The 23,683-nt window shown below is 47.5% G+C and overlaps 1 protein-coding gene across 8 annotated transcripts in view; it reads left to right on the top strand.

The window, feature by feature from the left end:
- The window catches only part of PXK (PX domain containing serine/threonine kinase like), a 190,389-nt gene that overhangs the window by 62,305 nt on the left and 104,401 nt on the right, over window positions 1-23,683 (top strand). For all 8 annotated transcript variants that reach the window (XM_085850750.1, XM_085850754.1, XM_085850753.1 and 5 more), the window contains exon 11: window positions 23,352-23,469. In XM_085850750.1, coding sequence (XP_085706876.1) covers window positions 23,352-23,469 — 118 coding nt within the window. The remainder of the gene's footprint in view (window positions 1-23,351; window positions 23,470-23,683) is intronic.

Consider the following 23,683-nt stretch of genomic DNA (forward strand, 5'->3'; position numbering starts at 1 on the left):
TTTCTTATTCTGTTTTAGTCTCTGTGGCTCATCCAAAAACCTCCCCCTTCACCACCGCTCGTCGGTGATATAGGACTCGTCCATTTTTGGGGGGACTCGGACTTGCACTTGACTCTTTAGGACTCGGACTCGGCCCGATTCTGGCTCAAGTCTGGCAAAATTTAGGGTACAGTTCAAATGAAAAGTGAACAGTAAAACTTTGTGTACAGCAATTTGAACCCACACGAGTAACCAGACCTAAGTGGTTTCCTGTGAAAATGCTCATACCGTGCAACCGTGAAGGTGATTTTAAAGGATTAACGGACAGAATTAAACAATCCTTCGCAGAGGAAAATGCAAATAACTCTGACCCAATGTTCCAGATTTTCAGATATGAAACACGAACGTTGTACCTTGGTGTAATGGCGTGTGATCCAAATCACATTCTGTTCTTTCAAAGAGCACTTTTAATGATTCGCTGAATCACTTTAAACCTAAACACTAAATGGCTTAACTTTAAACATTACACTGGTCAACAATTTTTGACTTTCTGAATGTTGTCTAGATTTCTACAAGTGAATTAGGGTATTCTGGCACTGCTGAATCAGGAAATGGCATCCGTTTCTCTCCATCAGGTCAGGTTTTTGTGCGAAGTTGATTTGAAAAAATCAGATCTTGTGACAAAATCAATTACATTTTTGTGGCATTATCAACTGATTTTTGTCAACACATATCATCCTAAACATGTTTTTAAGAAAAAAAAATGTTTTGCCAACAACATTTATTGATTACATGATAGAAACATCGATTACTGTCATCTGAATGGTGGGCATTGATAAAGGTAAGTACAAGTAAATTGCATGTTGCGTCACCACTGTTCAAACTTCAGGGCTTGAACTTCCGTTTCTTCGAACTCCTGGAATGTTCAGCGGCAGGGAGGTCTCTCTTCAGATTCCAACAGTAGTCAGCCATCATGACTGCGTCCCAGCGACCCTGATACCTGGTCTCCATCTCCTTCATGTCCTGATGGAATCTCTCCCCCTGCTCGTCACTCATTGAACCCAGGTTCTCAGGAAACCGGTTCATATGTGAAAATAGGTAGTGCATCTTGATGCTCATGTTGCAGCCCAGGTTTCTGAAAGCAGTCAGCATGTTGTTGACAAGTTCTGCGTAGTTTCTGGCCTTATTGTTGCCAAGAAAGTTCTTCACTACCAAAACAAATGTCTTCCACGCTTCCAGTTCCACTTTGTTCATTGAGTTTTTGAACTCTGGATGTCTGATGAGCTGACGGATCTGAGAACCATCAAAGATGCCAGCTTTCAACTTCTCCATGGTCAATCCTGGAAAAGCCTGGCACAAGTAAGTGAAGCAGTCACCATCTTTGTCCAGAGCCTTGGTGAACTGCTTGATTAAGCCGAGCTTGATGTGCAGCGGTGGGAAGAGTATTCTGTCTCTGTCCACCAGAGGGTCGTTGATGACGTTCCTTTCTTTGCATGGCACCAATTCCTCCCGCACAGGCCAGTCCTTCTTCGTGTAATGCTGAGCACGGTCCCTACTATCCCACATGCACAGAAAACATGGGTACTTGGTGAAGCCAGACTGTTGTCCCAACAAAAAGTTCACCATCTTCAGGTCAACACAAATAAACCACTTATGCTGATCATAACCAATTTTCTCCAGCACGTACTTCACCGCTTCATACTTCTCCTTCAGTGTAGTCGAGTGAGCGATGGGTACAGAGGCAAACTGGTTGCCGTTGTGTAGCAGAACACATTTCAGTGATCGCTTGCTGCTGTCAATGAACAGTCTCCAATCTTTGGGTTCGTACTGTGGCACTCCAAGCTTGAGCAGAAGCGCATGTCATAAATTGGCGCATGTAGGTATTGTACATTCTTCAGAGTTCGTTATTTCAAGAAATACAACTTTTTTGTATCACATTATTACAAAATCTTCCCCATTAACTTTAGTTTTGATCCACGAACTTTATGCTTTGCCTCACCAATTTTTGGAAGATTTTGAGGTTTTATGACTTCAAACTGATCCCTTTTCGACATAATCACCCAGAACTATCGTACCTGAATACTTCTTGTCATTAAAATAATTATTTCCAATCAAAACAATTATTTGACATGACATTTTACCCCCACCAACTTCTTCTAAAATGCTCCACACATGCGTACATGTGAACAAAAATGTAAAAAACGACATGTGGCCATATCTCAAAAACTTGACCTGATTGAACAAAACTAATGTGAATTTTGGATTCAGCGCATCAGATTCGTCCTAAATCAGCTTAAAAAATGCAGACAACAAATTTGTTGTTGACCAGTGTTATCAATGCTTTAGTTTTAAGTACTACACAAAAATAAGGTACATTTTCCATATAGTAATAAGAATGAGGTTTTGGAGTGTAAACATAAACTGCGAACGAGTTATCACTGCCTGAAGCGATCTTTCTGAAAGTAAACTATTTTGAAAAAAATATGTTTAACAAACATCGTTTTTGAATCTTTCAATTCAAATCAAATGGAAGATCAAATCGTTACAAGTCCTGCATTGGAATAATCAGAAGGAACCTGAACAAGCAAAAAGCAAAGATGAAGTGATCAGGAGGAACCTGGACAGGATTCACATTTCAGCTGCTACTCTACCCTCAAACTTTTTTTTTTTTTTTTTTAACACTTCCATGACCTAATCTGTTGAACTCTCTCATATATTAATATTAACAAAAAAAAAATATATATTTATATATATATATATATATATATATATATATATATATATATATATATATATATATATATATATATATATATATATATACACCCAACAACAACAACAACACGGTCACCTTCTCCCCTTCTCCCGATTCTGCTTCTTCTTCTTCTTCCTCTTAACTTCCTCCTCGTCTTCTTCCTCGATTTTTTTTTATTTTTTTTTACACTTCCATGACCTAATCTGTTGAACTCTCTCATACATTATTTTTAACAACAAAAACGATCTTATAATGCTTCATCTTCCTCTCTCACACATGTGGTACTCTTTACTGTTTCACAATGCACTACTCTTCTGCTATTTTAACAGACTGCTCTCATTTCGAGCTCTCCTTCATTCCTTGCCTAAAAAATCCAACTATTACAGCGCTTCTTCTCTCCATGCTCTGAATTCGCCTTCATTGCACCCTTCAAGAATTGTGTTAAATCGCATCTCTGACCTAAAACTTTTAAAAACCACAGTTTGCCATGGATGCTCGCTTTCCATCAACCATTCTTTTTTTCCAAATTCAGTGCCAACTCACCCCCTCACCCCCTCACTCTCACTCTCAAAGCAACCATCCCACTCTTCTTCCTCCAAGCCTCCCTCTCACCTCTCTCAAAAATCCCCCCTCAGGTTTCTCCCACCTTTCATCCCGCTCACTCTTGCTTCGCAAAGTTGCCTCCCTCCACTGCCCTCTCACCTCCATCTCTTCACTCCAGCTCCTCAAATCCTCAACTGCCTTCTTCCTTGTCTCTTGTCCCCCCTCTCCCCCAGCACCACAGAGCCTTTTCTCCTCATTCGCCCCCCCCCCCCTCGCTGTTCTGCAATACCCCACACTCCTTCAGCAACCCTCCTTACCTGCCCCCCTCGTCCCTTGTCCTACCCTCCCCTCCCCCTCCACCTCCTGCACCCAAAGCCTCCTCCCCTTCCTCTTCATTAAAAGTGTGGACCTCAAATATCCGGGGCCTTCGCTCAAACCTTTCAGATCTTTCCATACAGGTTGCCACTGACAAACCAGACATTATCTGCCTAACAGAAACTTTCCTCTCCCAAGACGTGTCTGACTCCCAAGTATCTCTCCCTGGCTACTCCCTCTTACGGTATGACAGACCTGAGCCTCGTCCTGGTGGAGGTGTTGCTCTCTTCATCAAAGACTCTATTCCTCACTCTCCATGCACTGCTCTCACTCCCCCACACCCCCAGGAATACCTCTGGCTTCGGCTTCCCCTCCACTCCCACCTCATGTTTATATGTGTACTGTACCGTCCACCGAACAGTGATGACTCCATCTACATCTCACTATCTGAAAACATGGACCATCTTCTATCTTCTCATCCAAACTCTCTCTTCCTCTTATGTGGTGACTTCAATTGTCATCACGCCAGTTGGCTAGGTGTGGGTACCTCTCTCACCTGCCATGGCACCTCAGCAAAAGCTTTCTGTGACTCATTGGGACTGACTCAATCGGTCAACTTCCCGACCCGGATCTCAACCAATGGTACTCCATCTCTTCTGGATCTGATTTTGACAAATTTCCCTGACAATATCTGCTGCTCTTCCTTCGCTCCAATTGGTTCTTCTGACCACGTCCTTGTTAAAGTGGACATCTCTCTGGCTGTTATCAGAGAACCACCTCACCGCCGTCGAGTCTGGCATTTCACTCAAGCCGACTGGCAGGGTCTCCGAGCAGCCATCAAACTTACAGACTGGTCTCCTATCACTACTTTCTCAAACATCAACTCAACCTGGGAATTCTTTCAAAGAAACTTGCTCTCCCTCATGCACAGATTTATCCCCTCTCGTGTTCAGTTGTCTTACCCTTCCTCCCGCCCTTGGTTTACTGAAGCTTGTGGCGAGGCAGTCGTCCTGAAACAACTTGCCTTTGCCTCATGGAAAGCAAACCCAACTGAGGGCAATCTCAGTTCTTTCCACAAAGCTCGGAACAAGTGTGTATCTACCCTCAGGAGAGCCAGAAAACAACATCTTTCTCATCTCAAGTCTGAACTCTCAAACCTCTCTCCCTCCTCAAAATCCTGGTGGCGTTTAATCAAATCTGTTACTGGTGTATGTTCCCCCTCCATCCCCTCCCTTACCTCAAATGGCCGCACTGCTGATTCCACACGTGATAAAGCTGAATGTCTAAACTCGGTGTTTGCAGCTAAATCTTGTGTCCTAAACCCATCACTATCTCTACCCACTTTACCCAGTCGCACCCAACTGTCCCTGGACTCTGTATCCTTTTCTCTTGACAAGGTGGAGAGCTTGCTTTCAAACCTCGAGTCAGATTCTGCAACCGGTCCAGACGGCATCAGCCCACGTGTCCTCAAAGCCTGCTCTTCTGCCTCTTGCTCACCCTCTCTCTGTTCTATTCACCCTCTCATTTGCCCAAGGTCATCTGCCATCTGCTTGGAAATCTGCTAACATCACTGCCCTGCATAAAAAAGGTGCAAAAACAGATCCCTATAACTACAGACCAATCAGCCTTCTCCCAATCATCAGCAAGGTGATGGAATCCATCATCGCCTCAGATATGAAATCCTTCCTCTTCTCCAATGGCTTGATTTCCAATCATCAATTTGGTTTCAGACCAGGTCACTCTACCCTGGATATGCTGCTTCTGCTCTCCCATCAATGGATGGAGGTCCTCAATGCCAGACAGGAAATCCGAGCCGTATCCCTGGACATATCACGTTCTTTTGACACAGTCTGGCACCCTGCCCTACTCACCAAACTCTCTTCCCATGGTATTCAAGGCCATCTCCACTCATGGCTCGCAGACTTCCTCTCCTGTCGCAGTCAACGTGTGGCCCTAAATGGAGTTCTTTCATCCCCTCTTCCTGTGCAGGCTGGAGTTCCTCAAGGTAGCGTTCTGGGCCCTGTTCTTTTTCTGGTTTTCATCAATGATCTCTCGGACTCTCTGGAAAATCCTCTATTTCTCTTTGCCGACGACTCCACCCTCTGCCGTACCATCTGTCATCCCTCAGACCGGCAAGCAGCAGCTTCTTCACTCACTGCAGATCTGGATAAAATCACAAACTGGTCCAACACGTGGAACATGTCTTTCAATCCAGACAAATCTCACACTCTCACTATGTCTCTTCGAAAGGACCGTTTACAAACCCCCCCCCATCCACTTTCTCAACAATCCTCTGGAAGAAGTCTTTTCTTTCAAGCTTCTAGGTCTCACTATCTGCCATGACCTTTCCTGGGAAAGTCACATTTCCAACCTCGCCTCAAAAGCCAGTCGCCGACTGGGAATCCTCCGTCGTGCTAAGTCCTTCCTCGGCCCTCTTGAGCTCCTGACCACTTACAAAGCTTTTGTCCGTAGCCTGATGGAGTACTGCTCTCCCCTCTGGGCTGGTGCTCCTGCCTCCCACCTTTCTTGGCTTCACGCTGTCGAAACCAGGGCATTTAAGATCATCGGCATCTCCCGCAATGAAGCTGAGTCTTTGGGCCTCTCACTCAATCACCGCAGGTTGGTCGGTGGTCTTTCTGTCTTCTACCGACTCCTCTCCAGCCTTGCCCCCTGCTCTCTCTGCGATTTGTCCCCACCACATTTCCACAGGGCGCTCAAGGTCCGCCAACAACCCCCTTCTGGTAAAACTACCAAAATCACGAATCACTGCTCATCTTCACTCTTTCATTCCTCTTTTTTCCCGCCTTTGGAATAAACTTCCTCACTCTATTCTTTCCCATTCTTCCCTCCAGGCTTTCAAAACAGCTGTTCACCACCACCTCTTATCTTCCCCCATCCAAATCCTCGATCTTTTCTACCCCCGATAATCCACCCAAGCCCACTTCCTTCATTTCTCCTACTTTCCTTCCTGAAAGTCCCTGAAATGTCCATCTTCTCTTCGCCATGTTCCCCGTCCCATCCCCATCCCTCTCCCTTCCACAGTTCACCTAATGTGTCTGTTCCCCACTGTTTTGTCCCTTCCACTCCCGCCCCTCTTGTCTCATGCCTCCTTGCTGTGAGTTGTGTGTTAGCTCTCATACGAGCCTCGACCAAGGTATACAAAAAAAAAAAAAACCCATCCAGGCACAGCTAAATGAGCCTTATTCAAAATAAGTAAATAAATAAAACCAAAAATAACCCAGATCAAAAAAAAAAATAATAATTCTGGCTACCAGACCATGCGTCCGATCAGGTTGAAATTTAAAACATGTATTCCCCATCTCTACTCGATCAAAATTGTGAAGTTTCACATCAATAGATTAAGCGGTTCAAGCGTTTTTTTTTTCAAGATTTTTCGCTCAACCCAATATAGCTGCCAGACCATGAGACATCAATTACTGTGAATACCGTGGTATTCCCAAGGATTGGGAAACGTTTGTGGTGAGGTTTCCCCTTGATCTGTCCCACCGTTCTGGAGAAAAAAGGTTTTAAAAAAATAGGTTTTAGGGTAAATCTAATATGGCTACCAAACCATGTGACTGAGAGCATCACATGTGTGAACCTTTTGTTCCTCATGGACAGGCGGTCATACGTGTAAAGTTTCTTTCCCGATCTGTTCAGCCACTTCAGAGAAGATTTTAGGGTTTTTTTTTAAACAATATTGCTGCCGAATCACATGATCAATGACATCATCAATTGTTTTTCTGTGGACCATGTTATCCTGAGATGACCCTCAAAAATTTTCATACTGATCAGATGTAGCGTTCTACATATGCAATAATGACATAACGAAGGCACCTATGACATCATAAGAATCGCACTTATTTCCCATGAAGAATACTTGCCATGTGCCAAAGTTTCAATTTTTTCCTTTGTGTGGTTTCAGAGATTGAGGTCCAAAGTTTTTTTATTTTTATTTTTTTTTTTCCCCTTTTGCCAACATGGCTGCCACACCACGTGACCTGTTGCATCATAATTAACAATAAAACATTCTGCATGAGTAGTCACTCCTATGGTGAAAATTTCATCTCAATCCAACAAGCAGTTACAGAGAAAAACACTAAAGATCAGTGTGAACAAAAACAAACAAACAGACCCAAATGCAATACCCTCTCCTTTGGCAAGGGTTATAAGCAATTATATCTCACTCCTGATTGGCTAAGATGATGCCTTCCGTAACTTCGTTATTATTTGAGATAGAACCTCAAAATTCGGTATGCTTAACTGTAAGTGCTACCCTGAGGATGTGTTGTAATCTGAGTGTTGTAGTATGTTGGGAATCGAAGTCGCAGCGATTTCTGAGCTGTGAGGTTTATTGATATTTAATTATTATTATTATTATTATTATTATTATTATTATTATCATTATTTAAATTAAATAGAAAAAAATCATATCACAGTGTGAAGAGGATTGCTGTGAGTACAGAAATTGGTCAGAATGTCAAATGTGATCAAACCTGAAGGAATTGGAGCAACAATATGGAGCAGAAAAGGTCGGTTCCAAACAATTTCAGGATAAAACGAGAAGGGCACTCGGTAGAGTGCATGCCTCCGCCACGCAATGCCTGATCCAGGAGAACATATCGCGCCCATTACATTTTTGAAATATGTGATATATGTTTTTTGGCCCAATCTCTCAATGGTGAATAATCACTTTTAAAATGATCAGATCCGGATCCGGTTCTTCACCAAAGTCTAATCAATTCATCCTTGTCACACACCCAACATGTCCACCAAGTTTCGGCCGAATCTGTCTTCAACCTTTTGAGATATCCTGCACACAGACAAAGAGAGAGAAAAGGGTGAAAACATAACCTCCTTCACCTTCGGTGGTGGAGGTAATGAGCTACTGAATCGTCTAAATAATGTCGGAATCTGTTTCCTCGACAAAAAGTAACATAACAATGTTTGTTGCAATATTAGTTAATATTTTAATGACATATTTTTCAAAACTAGGTTTGGAAAACCGGAGTTAGATTTCTATGTGCAGACAGTTTACTGTATTTTCTTTTGTCACATTTTTGTTGAACTCGCATGCAAGATCGTATTTATGTCCTCATTTTTTCAAGTTATAAAATGTTCACATGTATAATATTGTTGCGGATTCGCGCCCGCCGGCGTGCTGACGGCCACGTAACTCGAATCGCGGCACGTCGCCCACCGGACGGACAATCCAGTCGTGACCCTCTCGGACTAACGCCGGGAACCAGTCACGGGTGGACCTTTCGGTCTCACCGCGATCGAGCCAATCAGCCCCCGCGTGGGATAGGGTTGCTCGCCGACCCGACCTACCTAAGTACCCACGCGGAGGGTAGACCGGGCGATCGCACCTCGCCGCAGGTCGACTTCGGACACGGGCCACTTAAGCGACCCGTTCCGTACTATCAGAATAACCGAGCGGTGTTATCGTCGACCTCGACGGTTCGATTAATTATCGGGCGTATTCAGCCCACTACCAACCCTTTACGTGAAGCAAGATGGGGATTCAATAGAGGAAAAGACGAAGCGAAGCGGGAGAACAGTTCAATACAAAAGCACATTTATTCGCGATGAACGGAAAGCGCACATTCAATTCCACCAAAAGCACACAGAAAAGACACAATGCATTTTACACAAAAAGCAAATGTAAAAGCGAAAACACAATGCAGAGCGAATACCGACTACCGAGCACACGGCAACACTTATACAATTCTACTTCACAGACGGCGCCGACAACACATACCCAAAACCAAGGAAAAGAAATACCCTCAAGGATGAGGCGGGCCTGAGGCCGAGACCGGGTCGCGCCTACCCGTCTGGTGATGAGACGAGGAGCGGCGATGGCGCCTCAACTCCGCGGGCCTCGCGGACAGTGTCTGGTAGGGGGTGGGAAAGGGGCCCCCTTGGTCGCACTATCTCAGCGCGGGGGGAAACAGGAGGGGGTTGCTGATGCTCGGGGTATAGAGGATCTTTATTATCCCGCGACGAGCGTCTCCACCTCGGCCAGGTCGCGCTGTCGGCCTCCCTCGGGTGCAGCTCCCTGCACGACGCGAGCACCCCCTCGTCTGGTGTCGCCGCCTTTCCACAGCTCCGTCCCCTCCGTTCCGACTCCAACGCACACGACGAGCAGCTCCACCGCCCGCGAAGTCTTGACTCTCTGTTTCCGACTCTCCTACTCTCCTACTCTCCGCCTCTGGACTCTCCGACTCTTGCCCTCTGGCTGACGAACACGGTCCTTTTATCCCCCCGTAGCTTCGCCTTTGACCCCCTCCCTTTGACCTTTCACCTCGCTCCCCATTGGCCCGAGAAAAAGTGGGCGTGAAGGCTTTTGATCCATAAATTTGCATATATCGATCGTCCTGGAGGCGGGGCCAAATCGCCCCTCGCTCACCGATTGGACGGCAAAAAGTGGGCGTGTGTCGTTTTTGATCCGTTTTTGAAGCACAAAATCCGTGATTTTGTACACGCTGTTCGACGCGCGCCCTGCACGAGTCCAACACCGGTACCCACAGCGGGGCAAGAACGGTGGCGATGCTACGGTTGCGAGGTGTGACGGGAAGGTCGTGGCGGTTGTGGTGAAGCGGCGTTGTGGTTGGTGGTTGATGTTGTGATTGTGGTGGTAATCATGGCGGTTGGTCCAAATTAAAGATAGTAAAAGAAAAACGGCTATCCTGAAGAGTCGCAGCACGCATAAATGACATGTATTCCCACTAGACAACGGGTTTGGGCCTAACTACACATGCACTTACCGAGATACCTCACCGAAGGGACCTGAATGGTGGTTTGCGAATTTGGTAACCACAACACTACCCCCTCCCCTTTTTACAGACTCGTCCCGAGTCGTCAAATTTTCGTGTGCCATCATGTGTAGTTTTCCCCTAGTACATTTTACCTACGGATCCCTGAGTGCGACATTCATGGTATTCGTGTCCCCAAAATAAATAACCTGAGGGCTGCGTAACTATCTAAACAAACTCACTCATACGGACGACTTAAATAAAATTGCCGGCGCTAAGACATACATGCCGGGGGCGCACTCATATTTACAGTACATCTTACCCTTAACTTACAAATTTTACACTAAACCATGGCCCAGGTCACTGAACTCTGCAAAAAGAAAGCAGTTAGCAGGGAGCCAGGCTGCCCACATGCAGTCTCTGGCTCAAAACAATACAGGTGACGGGGAACGTGGCTGGCTGCTCACACGCAGTCCAAGGCCTTCCTTTTTGAACTGAACGCACTGAACCACAACGGTGCATGGGCCGCACAAACGTAGTCTCCGTGCCAGCTCAAGTGGCACACGCAATGAGCACAACGAATGAATGGATGAATGGATGGACGCAAAACACGGTGCACGGGCTGCCACTGCAGGCCCGTGTTGTAGCTGCCAACAGGGCAGTTCTCGCAGCTTGCAAACTGTTGCTTTCTGATCCTGGCGCACATGGAAATGAACAGGGGGGGGGGGGCAAAGCAAAATTGAACGGGGCTGGTGAACGTGGGCAGTGGGCATGGCATGGCAAAGGTAGCAGGCAAACACAGCCCGCAGAAGAAGGCCGCTGCAGGCAAACACAGCCGGCAGATGAACTGGCCGGCACAGGCCTTGAAGAAAAACAGCCAGCAGATGAACTGGCCGGCACAGGCCTTGAAGAAAAACAGCCAGCAGATGAACTGGCCGGCACAGGCCTTGAAGCAAACACGGCCAGCCGATGGCACAGGCCTTGCAGCAAAACAACAGCTGCCGATGAAGTTGGCCGGCCTCCGCCTTGAAGCAAAACACGGCCAGCCGATGAAGTTGGCCAGCTCTTGCCGTTCAGTGGAGGTTGGTGGAGGGAGTGCGGTGGTGCTGGCCACTTGGAGGGCGGGCTCGGACCTACCTACCTGTCTCCCTCCCAACCTATCGCCTTTGCCTGTCACTGTACATACCCACTCCCTTAATTTGTCAAACCCCAATTTAGCCCCAACTTAATTTTTTTTTTTTTGTTGTTTTTATTTTTACTCCCCCACTATAAATCGTCCCTTAACCCCCTTTATCGTCTTTGTTCGGCTAACCTATCCTGTCACCTAGCCTACTCCCAACCCCTACGTTCCCTTCCCGGAGGGGAATAAGGGAGAGCTAACGTCCTGTGTCGAGGCCCACCGAAGCCTCAGAATGGCTTCCCCAGAGTTCGGCGATCTATAACCAAAGTGGGTCCAGCGGCCCACAACGACAGCGAGGAGATGGATGGTGCGGAGGGGTACACTTCCTAATCTACCCTATCCATTTAACTGTTAAACTACCCCGCGGCTTTCAACAAGCGCCTCTCGCTTAAACTATTGGTTCTAACAACCCAGATTCCCGTCGCCTGTGTTGGTGTCCTCACAATTTCGGGCCTCGCCCCCCAATTTTCTCTCCGTGCCCTCACACGGTCTCCTGGCTGGGACACGTGGCTCCCTTTGGCAGGCACGACCCTCTGCCGAATCTCCCGCTATGGCACCCCCGGGCACTACACTGCCTCCGAGCCTACCAGCTCCCTAACACCGGGGAGTGCCCCCCATGGCACCTCCCCTGAAACGCACACGTGGCAGGCCGGCCTCCCGGGCCCCTTTCCGAGGGTCACCCGTGCCCACAACACTGCCCACGCGGCTAATGGCACCCCGGGCCTCCGCACCAAGCAGACGCACCCGTGCCCACTACTCTATCCCGGCCCCCCATGGGCCCTTGGCCTACCGCGGCCGACTAGCCTGGTGCCCGGGGTACCCACTCAGCGATACTCACCTTTCGCAGCCACGCTCCCAAGCCCGTCAACAGGGCTCCTGCACCCCTCCAAATGGGTTTCGAGCCTACCTTCCCACCAACAACAAAACGACCTCCATTTTTCAATTTGACTAACCCAGCTAACTCACTCTACACTGACCCCGGGGTCCCTTGGGCGGGAGTCACTCCTCCCCCCAATCACTCATCGCACCATGCATTCCCCATTCGCTCCACTCACACAGACCCGCTGGCCTCACTCACTCAACAAGTACTCACCTCACAACTCACCAACTCTTCAACACACTCACCACTGAACTCTGCCATCCTTCTAACTACATCCCCTAACTAACTCGTGCTCCCACGTCGTCCCTTAAACTACAGCACGTTCCTTTTAACACTACGTGGCTAAACTACGTCCCCGCTACACATCCACAAGTCTGTCACTGTCTCCAATGTCATTTTATTTCCCAACCTAAATCTGGCTACAATCCCTCTACCTAATCCATTCCACGGACTCCATGAGGACTTACCCCTGCCCCATGAAGTCGGTCTAACTAAGCTAACCCTTCCCCCTAACTAGTTTCCATCCTGTGCCCAGGTAAGGGGGTCTTTCACCCCTTGCCCAGGAATCCTGTGCACCCGAAAGTGAGGCTTGCTTTTTCCTTTTTTTTTTTTTTTTTTCATGTGCAGCACCTGCGCGGCAACTCAGAGCTCGCGCACTTTGCACCTGCCCGTGACGTCATGCAGCTGCACGTGTTCCTCGTCCCTCCTTGGACGGTACCATCCGGCAGAGATATCCCTCCTGCCGGATTCCAACCCCACGTGCAGCCATGGCATCACCGTGCGCATAAAAAAAAAACACAAGCCCCACGTCTCGAGGGGTTCCCCACGCGAACACATGTGCTTTGCCCGTTGGAGCTTAACACACACGATCGCGTGGAGAACCCGTCCGGTCCAAATCCGTTTACCTGCCTAACTTTGTCCGTCAGCCGGATCGGCAAATCCACCGCGTGCGTTTCCGGACCGGGACTTCACTCTCGCAAGCGAGCACGTGGTGGTCTCGTGCGTTGCACAGCACGAACCGCGTGCTCACTGCTGGGTGAACCCGGCACGGTCCCCGAAACGACCACAGCCGCTACTCGGCTTTCGTTTCTCCCATGTCGCCGTCTCCGTCTCCATTCCACACACGCATACCTGCGTGTTACGACGCACACAGTCCACACCATTAAACTCACACCGGGAGATGCGGCTGCGTGCTCCCGCATGCCAACCGACATCTCCCTCTCATACCGCTCTCTCACACACACGGTCTCCCTTGCACACAGCGACCTTGCACACGGCCGTTCACTCACGCGTGCGGGGGCACTCACCCGCGGTGCCTCACTCGCACTCCGTGCCTCATCCACACACGCGGGGGCACTCACCCGCGGTACCTCACTCATACACACGGCGACACTCACACACGCGGTCTCTTCCACACACGGTGCCTCACCCACACACGCGGGGGCACTAACCCGCGGTGCCTCACTCACACTCCGTGCCTCACCCACACACGCGGGGGCACTCACCCGCGGTGCCTCACTCACACTCCGTGCCTCATCCACACACGGCGTGCTGGGAAGCACGTACTCCGGCACCATCGCCACCACACCACTCACACACGGGGACGCACTCACACCTTGCACCACACACACAGGGACAACCACACTGGGGATTCGTGTCCCCACAAGGGTCTCCGGGGCCTCTATACCCCCCAAGCTCTCCGTGCACCCGTCCACAGCACTCGTCCCCTCAACCTCGCAAAGCACGACCGAACTCACCTGGTCGTGACTCGCCTCAAGGGGGCATACTCCCTCCCCTCGTTCCTGGATGAGGCCATCCAGGTACTCGCACTGGGTCTCTACACGCTCCGCGAGCTCACCCCCATCGTCCTCCACTACCTCCGTGTGTGTGTGCGCGTCACTTACCCCGTCTTCATCGTGTTGTCTCTCCTCTATCGTTCCCTTCCCGGCTACCGTCACTGCCAACTCTTCACCCTTTACCTCCCTTGTCTCCACTATTATTTCCGTTGTCGTCACCTCGTGTCTCGTCTCACACGTTTTGGTCTCCCCATTTAATTTTTCCCTTTTGGTCACCGTCGATTCCTCTGTCACGACCCTCGCCCAACACGCCCCCCGAATTATTTTTTCACCCGCCTCCACCGCGGGCCTGTCAGCCGTTGCACCCCCTTCCAGCTCGCCTGCTCCCACACGTGGAGTCGCCATTCCCAGCTCCCTGGTCACGGCCTTCATGCCCGCCTGCAGGCATCGGCCCATGTTCTGCGTCTCACCCCGTAGCTCTTTCATTTCTTCCCTCATTTGCTGTGTATTCGCATCCATCGTCGTTTTCACTTCATTTGTATTTGTATCCATCTTTTTGTTCATTTGTTGTGTATTCGCATCCATCTTTTGTGTATTCGCATCCATCGTCGTTTTCACTTCATTCATTTGCTTGTTCATGTCTTTCATTTCGTTTTTCATATTCGCATCCATCTTTTCGATCATTTTCGCATTCATCTTTTCGTTCATTGCCGCCAGCATGGCGCATAGCTGGGCCATGTCGGATGCACTCAGCTGAGCCGTTTCGGCAAGGGTTGGGGAAGGGTTTTGGTGGAGAGGGGGGGGGAGGTGTCATACACTGCCGCACCCATTTCGGGCTCTGGGTTCAGTTGGGCGAGTCCGTGTTCCTGCACAATCAACATTTCCTGCTCAGGGATTCCATCCTGGACCATGGATTCTACATTACTACACATATACATTTCTAATACCCCCGGCTCCCGCTCGCCTTGAGACGCCATCTTGCTTCTCTTAAAGGGTTAATTTGCTCGCTCGTAATTTGGAGAGAATCGGGGGTCGCTTCTCTCACCCCTGGACCGATTCCCGTGAATTTAGCCGGAGACAGGAGAGCCCGTTTTCCTGTTCTCCGATACCAGTGCCGCGAGGAGGGCGATGAATTTGTATCCCACTCCTGACACCAGTGTTGCGGATTCGCGCCCGCCGGCGTGCTGACGGCCACGTAACTCGAATCGCGGCACGTCGCCCACCGGACGGACAATCCAGTCGTGACCCTCTCGGACTAACGCCGGGAACCAGTCACGGGTGGACCTTTCGGTCTCACCGCGATCGAGCCAATCAGCCCCCGCGTGGGATAGGGTTGCTCGCCGACCCGACCTACCTAAGTACCCACGCGGAGGGTAGACCGGGCGATCGCACCTCGCCGCAGGTCGACTTCGGACACGGGCCACTTAAGCGACCCGTTCCGTACTATCAGAATAACCGAGCGGTGTTATCTTCGACCTCGACGGTTCGATTAATTATCGGGCGTATTCAGCCCACTACCAACCCTTTACGTGAAGCAAGATGGGGATTCAATAGAGGAAAAGACGAAGCGAAGCGGGAGAACAGTTCAATACAAAAGCACATTTATTCGCGATGAACGGAAAGCGCACATTCAATTCCACCAAAAGCACACAGAAAAGACACAATGCATTTTACACAAAAAGCAAATGTAAAAGCGAAAACACAATGCAGAGCTAATACCGACTACCGAGCACACGGCAACACTTATACAATTCTACTTCACAGACGGCGCCGACAACACATACCCAAAACCAAGGAAAAGAAATACCCTCAAGGATGAGGCGGGCCTGAGGCCGAGACCGGGTCGCGCCTACCCGTCTGGTGATGAGACGAGGAGCGGCGATGGCGCCTCAACTCCGCGGGCCTCGCGGACAGTGTCTGGTAGGGGGTGGGAAAGGGGCCCCCTTGGTCGGACTATCTCAGCGCGGGGGGAAACAGGAGGGGGTTGCTGATGCTCGGGGTATAGAGGATCTTTATTATCCCGCGACGAGCGTCTCCACCTCGGCCAGGTCGCGCTGTCGGCCTCCCTCGGGTGCAGCTCCCTGCACGACGCGAGCACCCCCTCGTCTGGTGTCGCCGCCTTTCCACAGCTCCGTCCCCTCCGTTCCGACTCCAACGCACACGACGAGCAGCTCCACCGCCCGCGAAGTCTTGACTCTCTGTTTCCGACTCTCCTACTCTCCTACTCTCCGCCTCTGGACTCTCCGACTCTTGCCCTCTGGCTGACGAACACGGTCCTTTTATCCCCCCGTAGCTTCGCCTTTGACCCCCTCCCTTTGACCTTTCACCTCGCTCCCCATTGGCCCGAGAAAAAGTGGGCGTGAAGGCTTTTTGATCCATAAATTTGCATATATCGATCGTCCTGGAGGCGGGGCCAAATCGCCCCTCGCTCACCGATTGGACGGCAAAAAGTGGGCGTGTGTCGTTTTTGATCCGTTTTTGAAGCACAAAATCCGTGATTTTGTACACGCTGTTCGACGCGCGCCCTGCACGAGTCCAACACCGGTACCCACAGCGGGGCAAGAACGGTGGCGATGCTACGGTTGCGAGGTGTGACGGGAAGGTCGTGGCGGTTGTGGTGAAGCGGCGTTGTGGTTGGTGGTTGATGTTGTGATTGTGGTGGTAATCATGGCGGTTGGTCCAAATTAAAGATAGTAAAAGAAAAACGGCTATCCTGAAGAGTCGCAGCACGCATAAATGACATGTATTCCCACTAGACAACGGGTTTGGGCCTAACTACACATGCACTTACCGAGATACCTCACCGAAGGGACCTGAATGGTGGTTTGCGAATTTGGTTACCACAACAATATAAATTTCCAATAAGTATATAATTTGTGTGGTGTATTGAAGTGATGCATAGTAATGAAGCACCAATTTCTAATTATTTGTTTATTTATTTATTGAAAGTCCTTTGCCGTTATTTGTTATTTTTATGGTACTAATGTTTAATGCATAACTGTGACGTCTGTAATATCACCCAAAATGTTACTTTTGGTGATTATAAAGCACTTTAAAAGACACGTACTCTTTCAATGAAATACGGAGTAATTTCTCCTTTAATCACATATTAAACTTTCATATTTAATGTTGAATTAGACTGAAACACATGTAGTTGACACGTGTGTTCAATTCCTATATGTTTAATCACTATATTAGCTGTTGTTAATGATAAGTCCTCACAAACCCTATACTAGTCTATAACGTTCTCAAAGATGTTAATATATCAGTTTATTGATTCTTTCTTTACATTATTAAAAGGGAAACTACAGAATACAGACTGACGTTAATGTTAAGATGTGATTAGCAATGCAATAAAATCTCAGAATTATAAATTTTAGTGTTTGCTTCATGCTTGTGTTTAACGTTGTGAATGATTGGGGAAAAAATTCCTGACGTCAATCGACTTTTAATATCACCACAGTGTCGAGGCAACGTTGCTGAGAAGAACGAGTGGTTGCATTAACTTGTACAATGTGAAATAAATGAAATGCAATCACTGGGAAGTTTGCACAGCACAATTAACTTTGTCTGCACGAGTACATGCTAGGGCTCAGAGGTTGTTGTGTTTAAATGCTCCATTTCCATGATATGTTATACCGTGATCATTGCTGTTCACCTGTTACTATTATATTATATTGTACTGCAGAGTACCCGCCCTCCGGGCATTCTTGTTCCAAGCATAGAACATGTTCTTGTGGCGCATACTTTAATTTGGGTGGTGTATAGGCAACTAGCAGCTCTATATATGCAAAATAAAATAACCTGGGTTACGTGCATGAAACAAAAACATACCTAACTACTGCTTATAATTCAAAACACCACACTGCACTGGAAAATGTGGGAACAGGAATACTGCACTCTAATTGGTGAAGACTTATAATACCTTCCCCCACCTGGTACGTTGCTACACGATACACATTTACATAGAGAATTTGCATCCCCCCTCCCCCCCCCCAATCACCCCCAAGACACCGGGCAAAGATTAAAACACCCCTCTATATTAATGGGCGTCATACTGATCCTATGTATCATGTCTCTATGTAATTGGCTTAGAACTGTAGGAGGAGTAACGCAACAAACAAGAAAGATGATGTACATAGCACGATGCTTGCGAAATCCATAAAACAAATTTGACCTTAACAATAATTGGTGGTTGAATTCCATGACCAAATATGCAAATCCTCCTTCGTAATGGACATGCTCCATGTAATTATATGGACTCCATGTAATCATATGGACCTTCGTAATCGACAAATCATATGGACATGCTCCTTCGTACAGAGTCCTTCCTTGGAACACCTGAACTCCTATTCACCTACAAGGCTGTCATCTACAGCTTGATGGAGTACTGCTCTCCCCTCTGGGCTGCCTCCTCTGCCGCACATATTTCTCAGCGTATAGCCGTGGAAACCAATCCATCAAGATCATTGGAATCTCTCGCACTGAAGCTGAGTCTATGGGCTTATCACTTCACCATCACAGTCAAGTTCTACCACATCCTTTCTGGTCTTGCAACCTCTGCTATTTTTGTAGTCCCCCCCACCCCCCTCACCAATCCCCTCCATGTTTCTACAGGGCTCACACAGTCCACAAACAACCCTCTTCTGGTAAAACTACCAAATCCAGGATCACTGCTCACCTCCACTCATTTGTTCCCTTTTTTTCCACCCCACCTGTGAAATCTACTTCCACATTCTCTTCAATCTTTTTCTGCCCTCCAGGTCTTCAAGACAACTGTTTACCACCATCTCAGATTATTCCCAATCAAAAACCATGATCTTTTCCACCTCGTTAACCCCACCAAAATCCCTCCTAATTTTCTCGTGTTTCCTCTTTGGAGTTTCCTTCTCCATGCATGTGTGTTTTGCATTCTATTTTTCTGTTCCGTCCTGATCCGTTCATGTACTAGCTCTTTTGCGAGTCTCGACTATGTATACAAAAAAAAGGAACATCACCGACGTTTAAATGTGCCATTTAGGGCATCAAAAATGTTTAATAAAGGTTACTGATGACCATCAATATTTCTTGTTATTTAATGTTTGTACAGTTGCCATAATTATGACATATGTATCACATCTTTTAATATACTTTCCTCTCCCCTCCCAAATATAGATAACAAGTGGTCAATGTTTGTGAAGTCACAAATAATATGAATAATATAATCAAATCTGGCCTGAAGTCAAAAGTTAAACTTTGATGAATTTACAGTTAGGAAGACTTTCCATGATACTTTTCATTCATTTGCAAACTGCTCATCAGTTATACCTGCACATTACCTGCAGGGTGATTATGCCCCGCCCCCATCCGCAAGTGGCATGCACCCACACATTTTTACTCACACATGCAATTTTAACAGCTCCTCAACAAAAAAGCTTCAGCCTCCAACCTCCCAACTCTGTCTCCCATCTTCGCTCCCCCCCCCCCAAAACTCCAAGTCCTAACGAAAACAATGCTAAGTCCTCTCCCAACCTTAAAGTATCGATCCTCTCCCCACACTTGAGCCTTCAATCACCCCCCCCCCATCCCAACAAAATTATTCAACTCATCCCCCCCTTCCAAAGCTGTCCCATCTTTACTCTCACACTCCTTCTGCTCATAAAAGCAAACGGGCATTCCCATGTCAAACCAGCAGAATATGAAATGCTTTCTGCTCGCCCTCGCGGCCACTGTGGTGTTGCTCCTCGAGCGTGGCTGGAAGGCCTGCGTTATTACACGGTTCCCTGGCATGTTCATAGCACTTTTGCATATTTGTCGGCAACGAGTTCTTTCCGCAATGCGGAATGACCCCGTGCTGACGCAAGCGCTACAGGGACAACATGATGGAGCTGTCAAGTCCATGTTTCCCTTCACGTTGTCTGGGTCCAGGCAAATGTTATCTGCCGACCTTCTCACTCACGACCTGGTTTTAGCAATTTGGGAGGAGCTTGTGTGTGTCCTCCGCATTCCTGAATGGATGGCGAGGGTCGGCCACCTTGGGCTTTGGGAACAGCAGATTTCATGGCTTGACGGAGAGGTTGTGACGACTAAGGGGGGGGAGGGTGCTGACGGGCCTCCCGCTTTCATGGTGCATCCTGAATGTGGTCCACCTTTGGTGGTTGGCAAGGGCGATACTGATTGCACGAGCTGCCAAGCCTTTTCCTGGATGTTCTGCCACATGTGATCTGTCCGGTTCCAATGTTATCAGGGACCCTCGAAGCCTACTTGGCCCCCAGTCATTCTGGATCTATGGTGGTAATCTTCTCTCAGTTTTGAACCCATGAGTTGTGCAGGCCTAAGAGCCCTTGGTCGCCACTTGTGGCGACCGGTTCTCGAAGGGTAAGCACCTCGTATCGGAACAATATGGGATCTTCCTGGAGGAGATCTTCCATGTCCGATGGGGTCCTCAGGAGCCCCTGAAAAGAGGGGGTTGCATTCCTGTTCGTATTCGTTGGGATGCTGACCTGTCAGCATTATCCAATCCCTCCCTTGCGGTGGCAGGTGGCAAAAACATGCGGCCACTGTTGCAGCCTATCAATTCGCTTTCTGCTGCCGGCGAATTGGCACCATGCGCAAACCATTTGAGGGACGATCCCTCCATAACAATGGGCATCCAGACGATCTTAGATCACATGATGCTCTCTGCGGCACAGACCTGACCCTCTTGTGAGGGCCCGATCCTGAACACCAATAGAGGGTCACCTCATGGATGATTGTGAACCATGTGGAGAAGACCTTGGGGTGACTAAGGGGCTGATTGAAATTGGTGTGCGGCGTTTGTCCGTGCTCCGTTCCAGAAGCTCCTGCGCCACCTCTTGGAAATCTCTCCCAGGTTGTGGTCTGGGCCATGCTGATGGGTATGGCAGGTGAGAAAGGGAACCTCGGAGGGAGGGGAGGGGCCCGGGCCTACTCGAGTAGGAGTGGGACCGGGGATCGGCCCAATGCCGCCTTACCACGGCACTGGGTTGGGACTAATGTTATCACTTGTCATGCTATCACCAACATCACAGAAACCTGCCACAATTTTAAGAGAAAATAGTCAGAAATAATAGCAAGCCTGCATAGCCTCTGCAGTAAAAGTGCTGCTTGAGTGAAAAGGTAATTATAAAGGATTCCTAAATTGGTGGCTGTAGTTTAGAAATAGTGGGGGGGGGGGGGTCAGGTGAACTGTCCAACGAATTGGAGGAACACGGACGCACGCACAGCTCCTTTTATAGTAGAGATAAGTGCAAGTGTAAAAAGCATTGCAAAAATAAACAAAAACGATGTACAGATGGTAATGACAAAAAATGTGCAAACAATTTGTGGGGATGCCAGCATGAAATATGCAGGGTCCATCTCTGTATGTTTAGTGCAATAATTATTGCACTATTATTGCAATAATTATAATTATTTGGGATTGCCTTGCTGTTTATACAATGCTTAAAGTGGAAAAGAAGCAAAAGAGATGTTTCAAAAATGGAAAAAAGCAATCGAGAAGAAAGGTTCACACGTCAACCTTGATAAAACGAAGGTTGTAGTGAGTGGCAAGGAAAGGGTGTGGATATGGCATTGTTCAAGATGTGGAAAGAGTTTGATGAAATTCAATTCAACGTTGATAGTATTACAGCTGGTGTCACAAGAGGTGCAGTGGTGGTATCATGTGAGGATCAATCATTTTAAGAAAAAGAAATGCTCCTGAGCTCAGAATTTAACTTAGAAAAGGTCCAAATTCTCTGTTACCTTGGAGATGTGATTGAGGCATCACGAGGAGCGTAATTAGTCATCAGATCCAAAATAAAGTGAGCCTGGAATAAATGGAGTCAACTCGGTGGGAGGATGAAGCACAGACACATTCCATTACCTGTAATAGTTGGTTTATAAAGCCTGTATCAGACTAGTATTGTTCTGTGGAAGCAAAACGTGGGCAATGTGGATCAAAGATTTAAATGGACTAAAAAATAGATAAGAACTAGAACGGCACTCAGTACAGCACATACCTCTGCCAGGCTTAACAGTTTATGTTTTGTATCCCATTGATAGGCTGAATCCGAATCTGGATCTTCAACAAAATCAAATCGATTCGTTCTTGTAACACACACAACTCATCCACCAGGTTCGGTTCTCAACATTCTGAAATATCATGCTCACACACAAACAGACAAGGGTGAAAATATAACCTCCATCCACCTTTGTTGACAGAGGTAAAACATTTAAAGTTCTCAGATTAGGATCCGAATCTTCACCAAAATCAAAACAATTCGTCCCTGTAACACACCCAACCTGTCCACCAAATTTCATCCGTATCCATCCATAACTTTTTGAGATATCCTTTTCATAGACAAACGAACAGACAGGATAAAACATAACCTCCATCCACTTTCGTTGCTGGAGGTAAAAAAATTTTTTTAGAAGTTCTCGCATCCGCATCTGGTTCTTCATCAAAATCTAATCAATTAGTCCTGGGCAGACACCCAACCTGTTCAACAAATTTCATCCAAATTCGTCCAACTTTTTGAAATATCGTGCTATACTATATCGTTTTTGGCCTGGTCAATCAATGGTGTAGAATTGCTTTTAAAATTCTAGTATCTGGATCTTCACCAAAGTCTAATCAATTCCTCCTTGTCACACACTCAACCTGTCCACAACATTTTGAGATATCCTGCTCACAGACAGACGGGTGAAAATATAACCTCCGTCCACCTTTGGTGGCGGAGGTAATGATACGATGGATGAATGGGATATCTCTAAAAGAAAGTATTCCGAGTGCAGAAATCAGGAAGAGATTAAAAATCATGACCAGTGAAGAAGAACTTAGGAAGAGAAGACTTGATTGGAACTGTCATGTGCAATGAAGGTCAGAAGATGAAGCTGCAAAGAAAACATTCAAGTTTCTAGTCAAAGGATCAAAACTGAGGAGGTCTTGAAATGACATGGATTGAAAATGTCAATGATATGGAATGTTTGGGTTTGCACAACAATAATATATTGGACATATCCATATGGAGGAATGCCATCATTCTAGCAATGCCCTTTAGAAAGGAGGAAGATGGTTGTTTGATGTTTGTTGCTGTTGTTTCTTACATTAATGGCAACCATTGATTGATTGCTTTGATAAATTTTCTAATGAAAACATGTCCATTTACAGGCAATGGAGGTTGGAGATGTGTTTGCATTTGGCTTGTTGCTCTTCGAGCTAGCGTATGGCCGACCACCAGACACCATCCCTGTGGAAACATTTGAGCCATCCATCCCACCTCTTGTTGGTACTTCTCACAATACTGCAATTTGTTATTTTATAACAATGGGGAAAAATGGTAGATTGTACATTTAAGTATTTCGACAGTTGGCAGTGTGGATCGTTCACGATCGTACTCCTGGCCTTGGTGACCTCTCCTCCAGGGATGAACCAAAGTGGACCGAAACTGTTTGGGTGTGCACATAAGATGATGGCAGTTTATCAGGCAGCACTTGTCCTGA

Source organism: Eptatretus burgeri, chromosome 13 (assembly GCF_056783735.1).
Source record: "Eptatretus burgeri isolate ZD-2024b chromosome 13, Ebu_testis_v1, whole genome shotgun sequence".
Taxonomy (NCBI): Eukaryota; Metazoa; Chordata; class Myxini; order Myxiniformes; family Myxinidae; genus Eptatretus; species Eptatretus burgeri.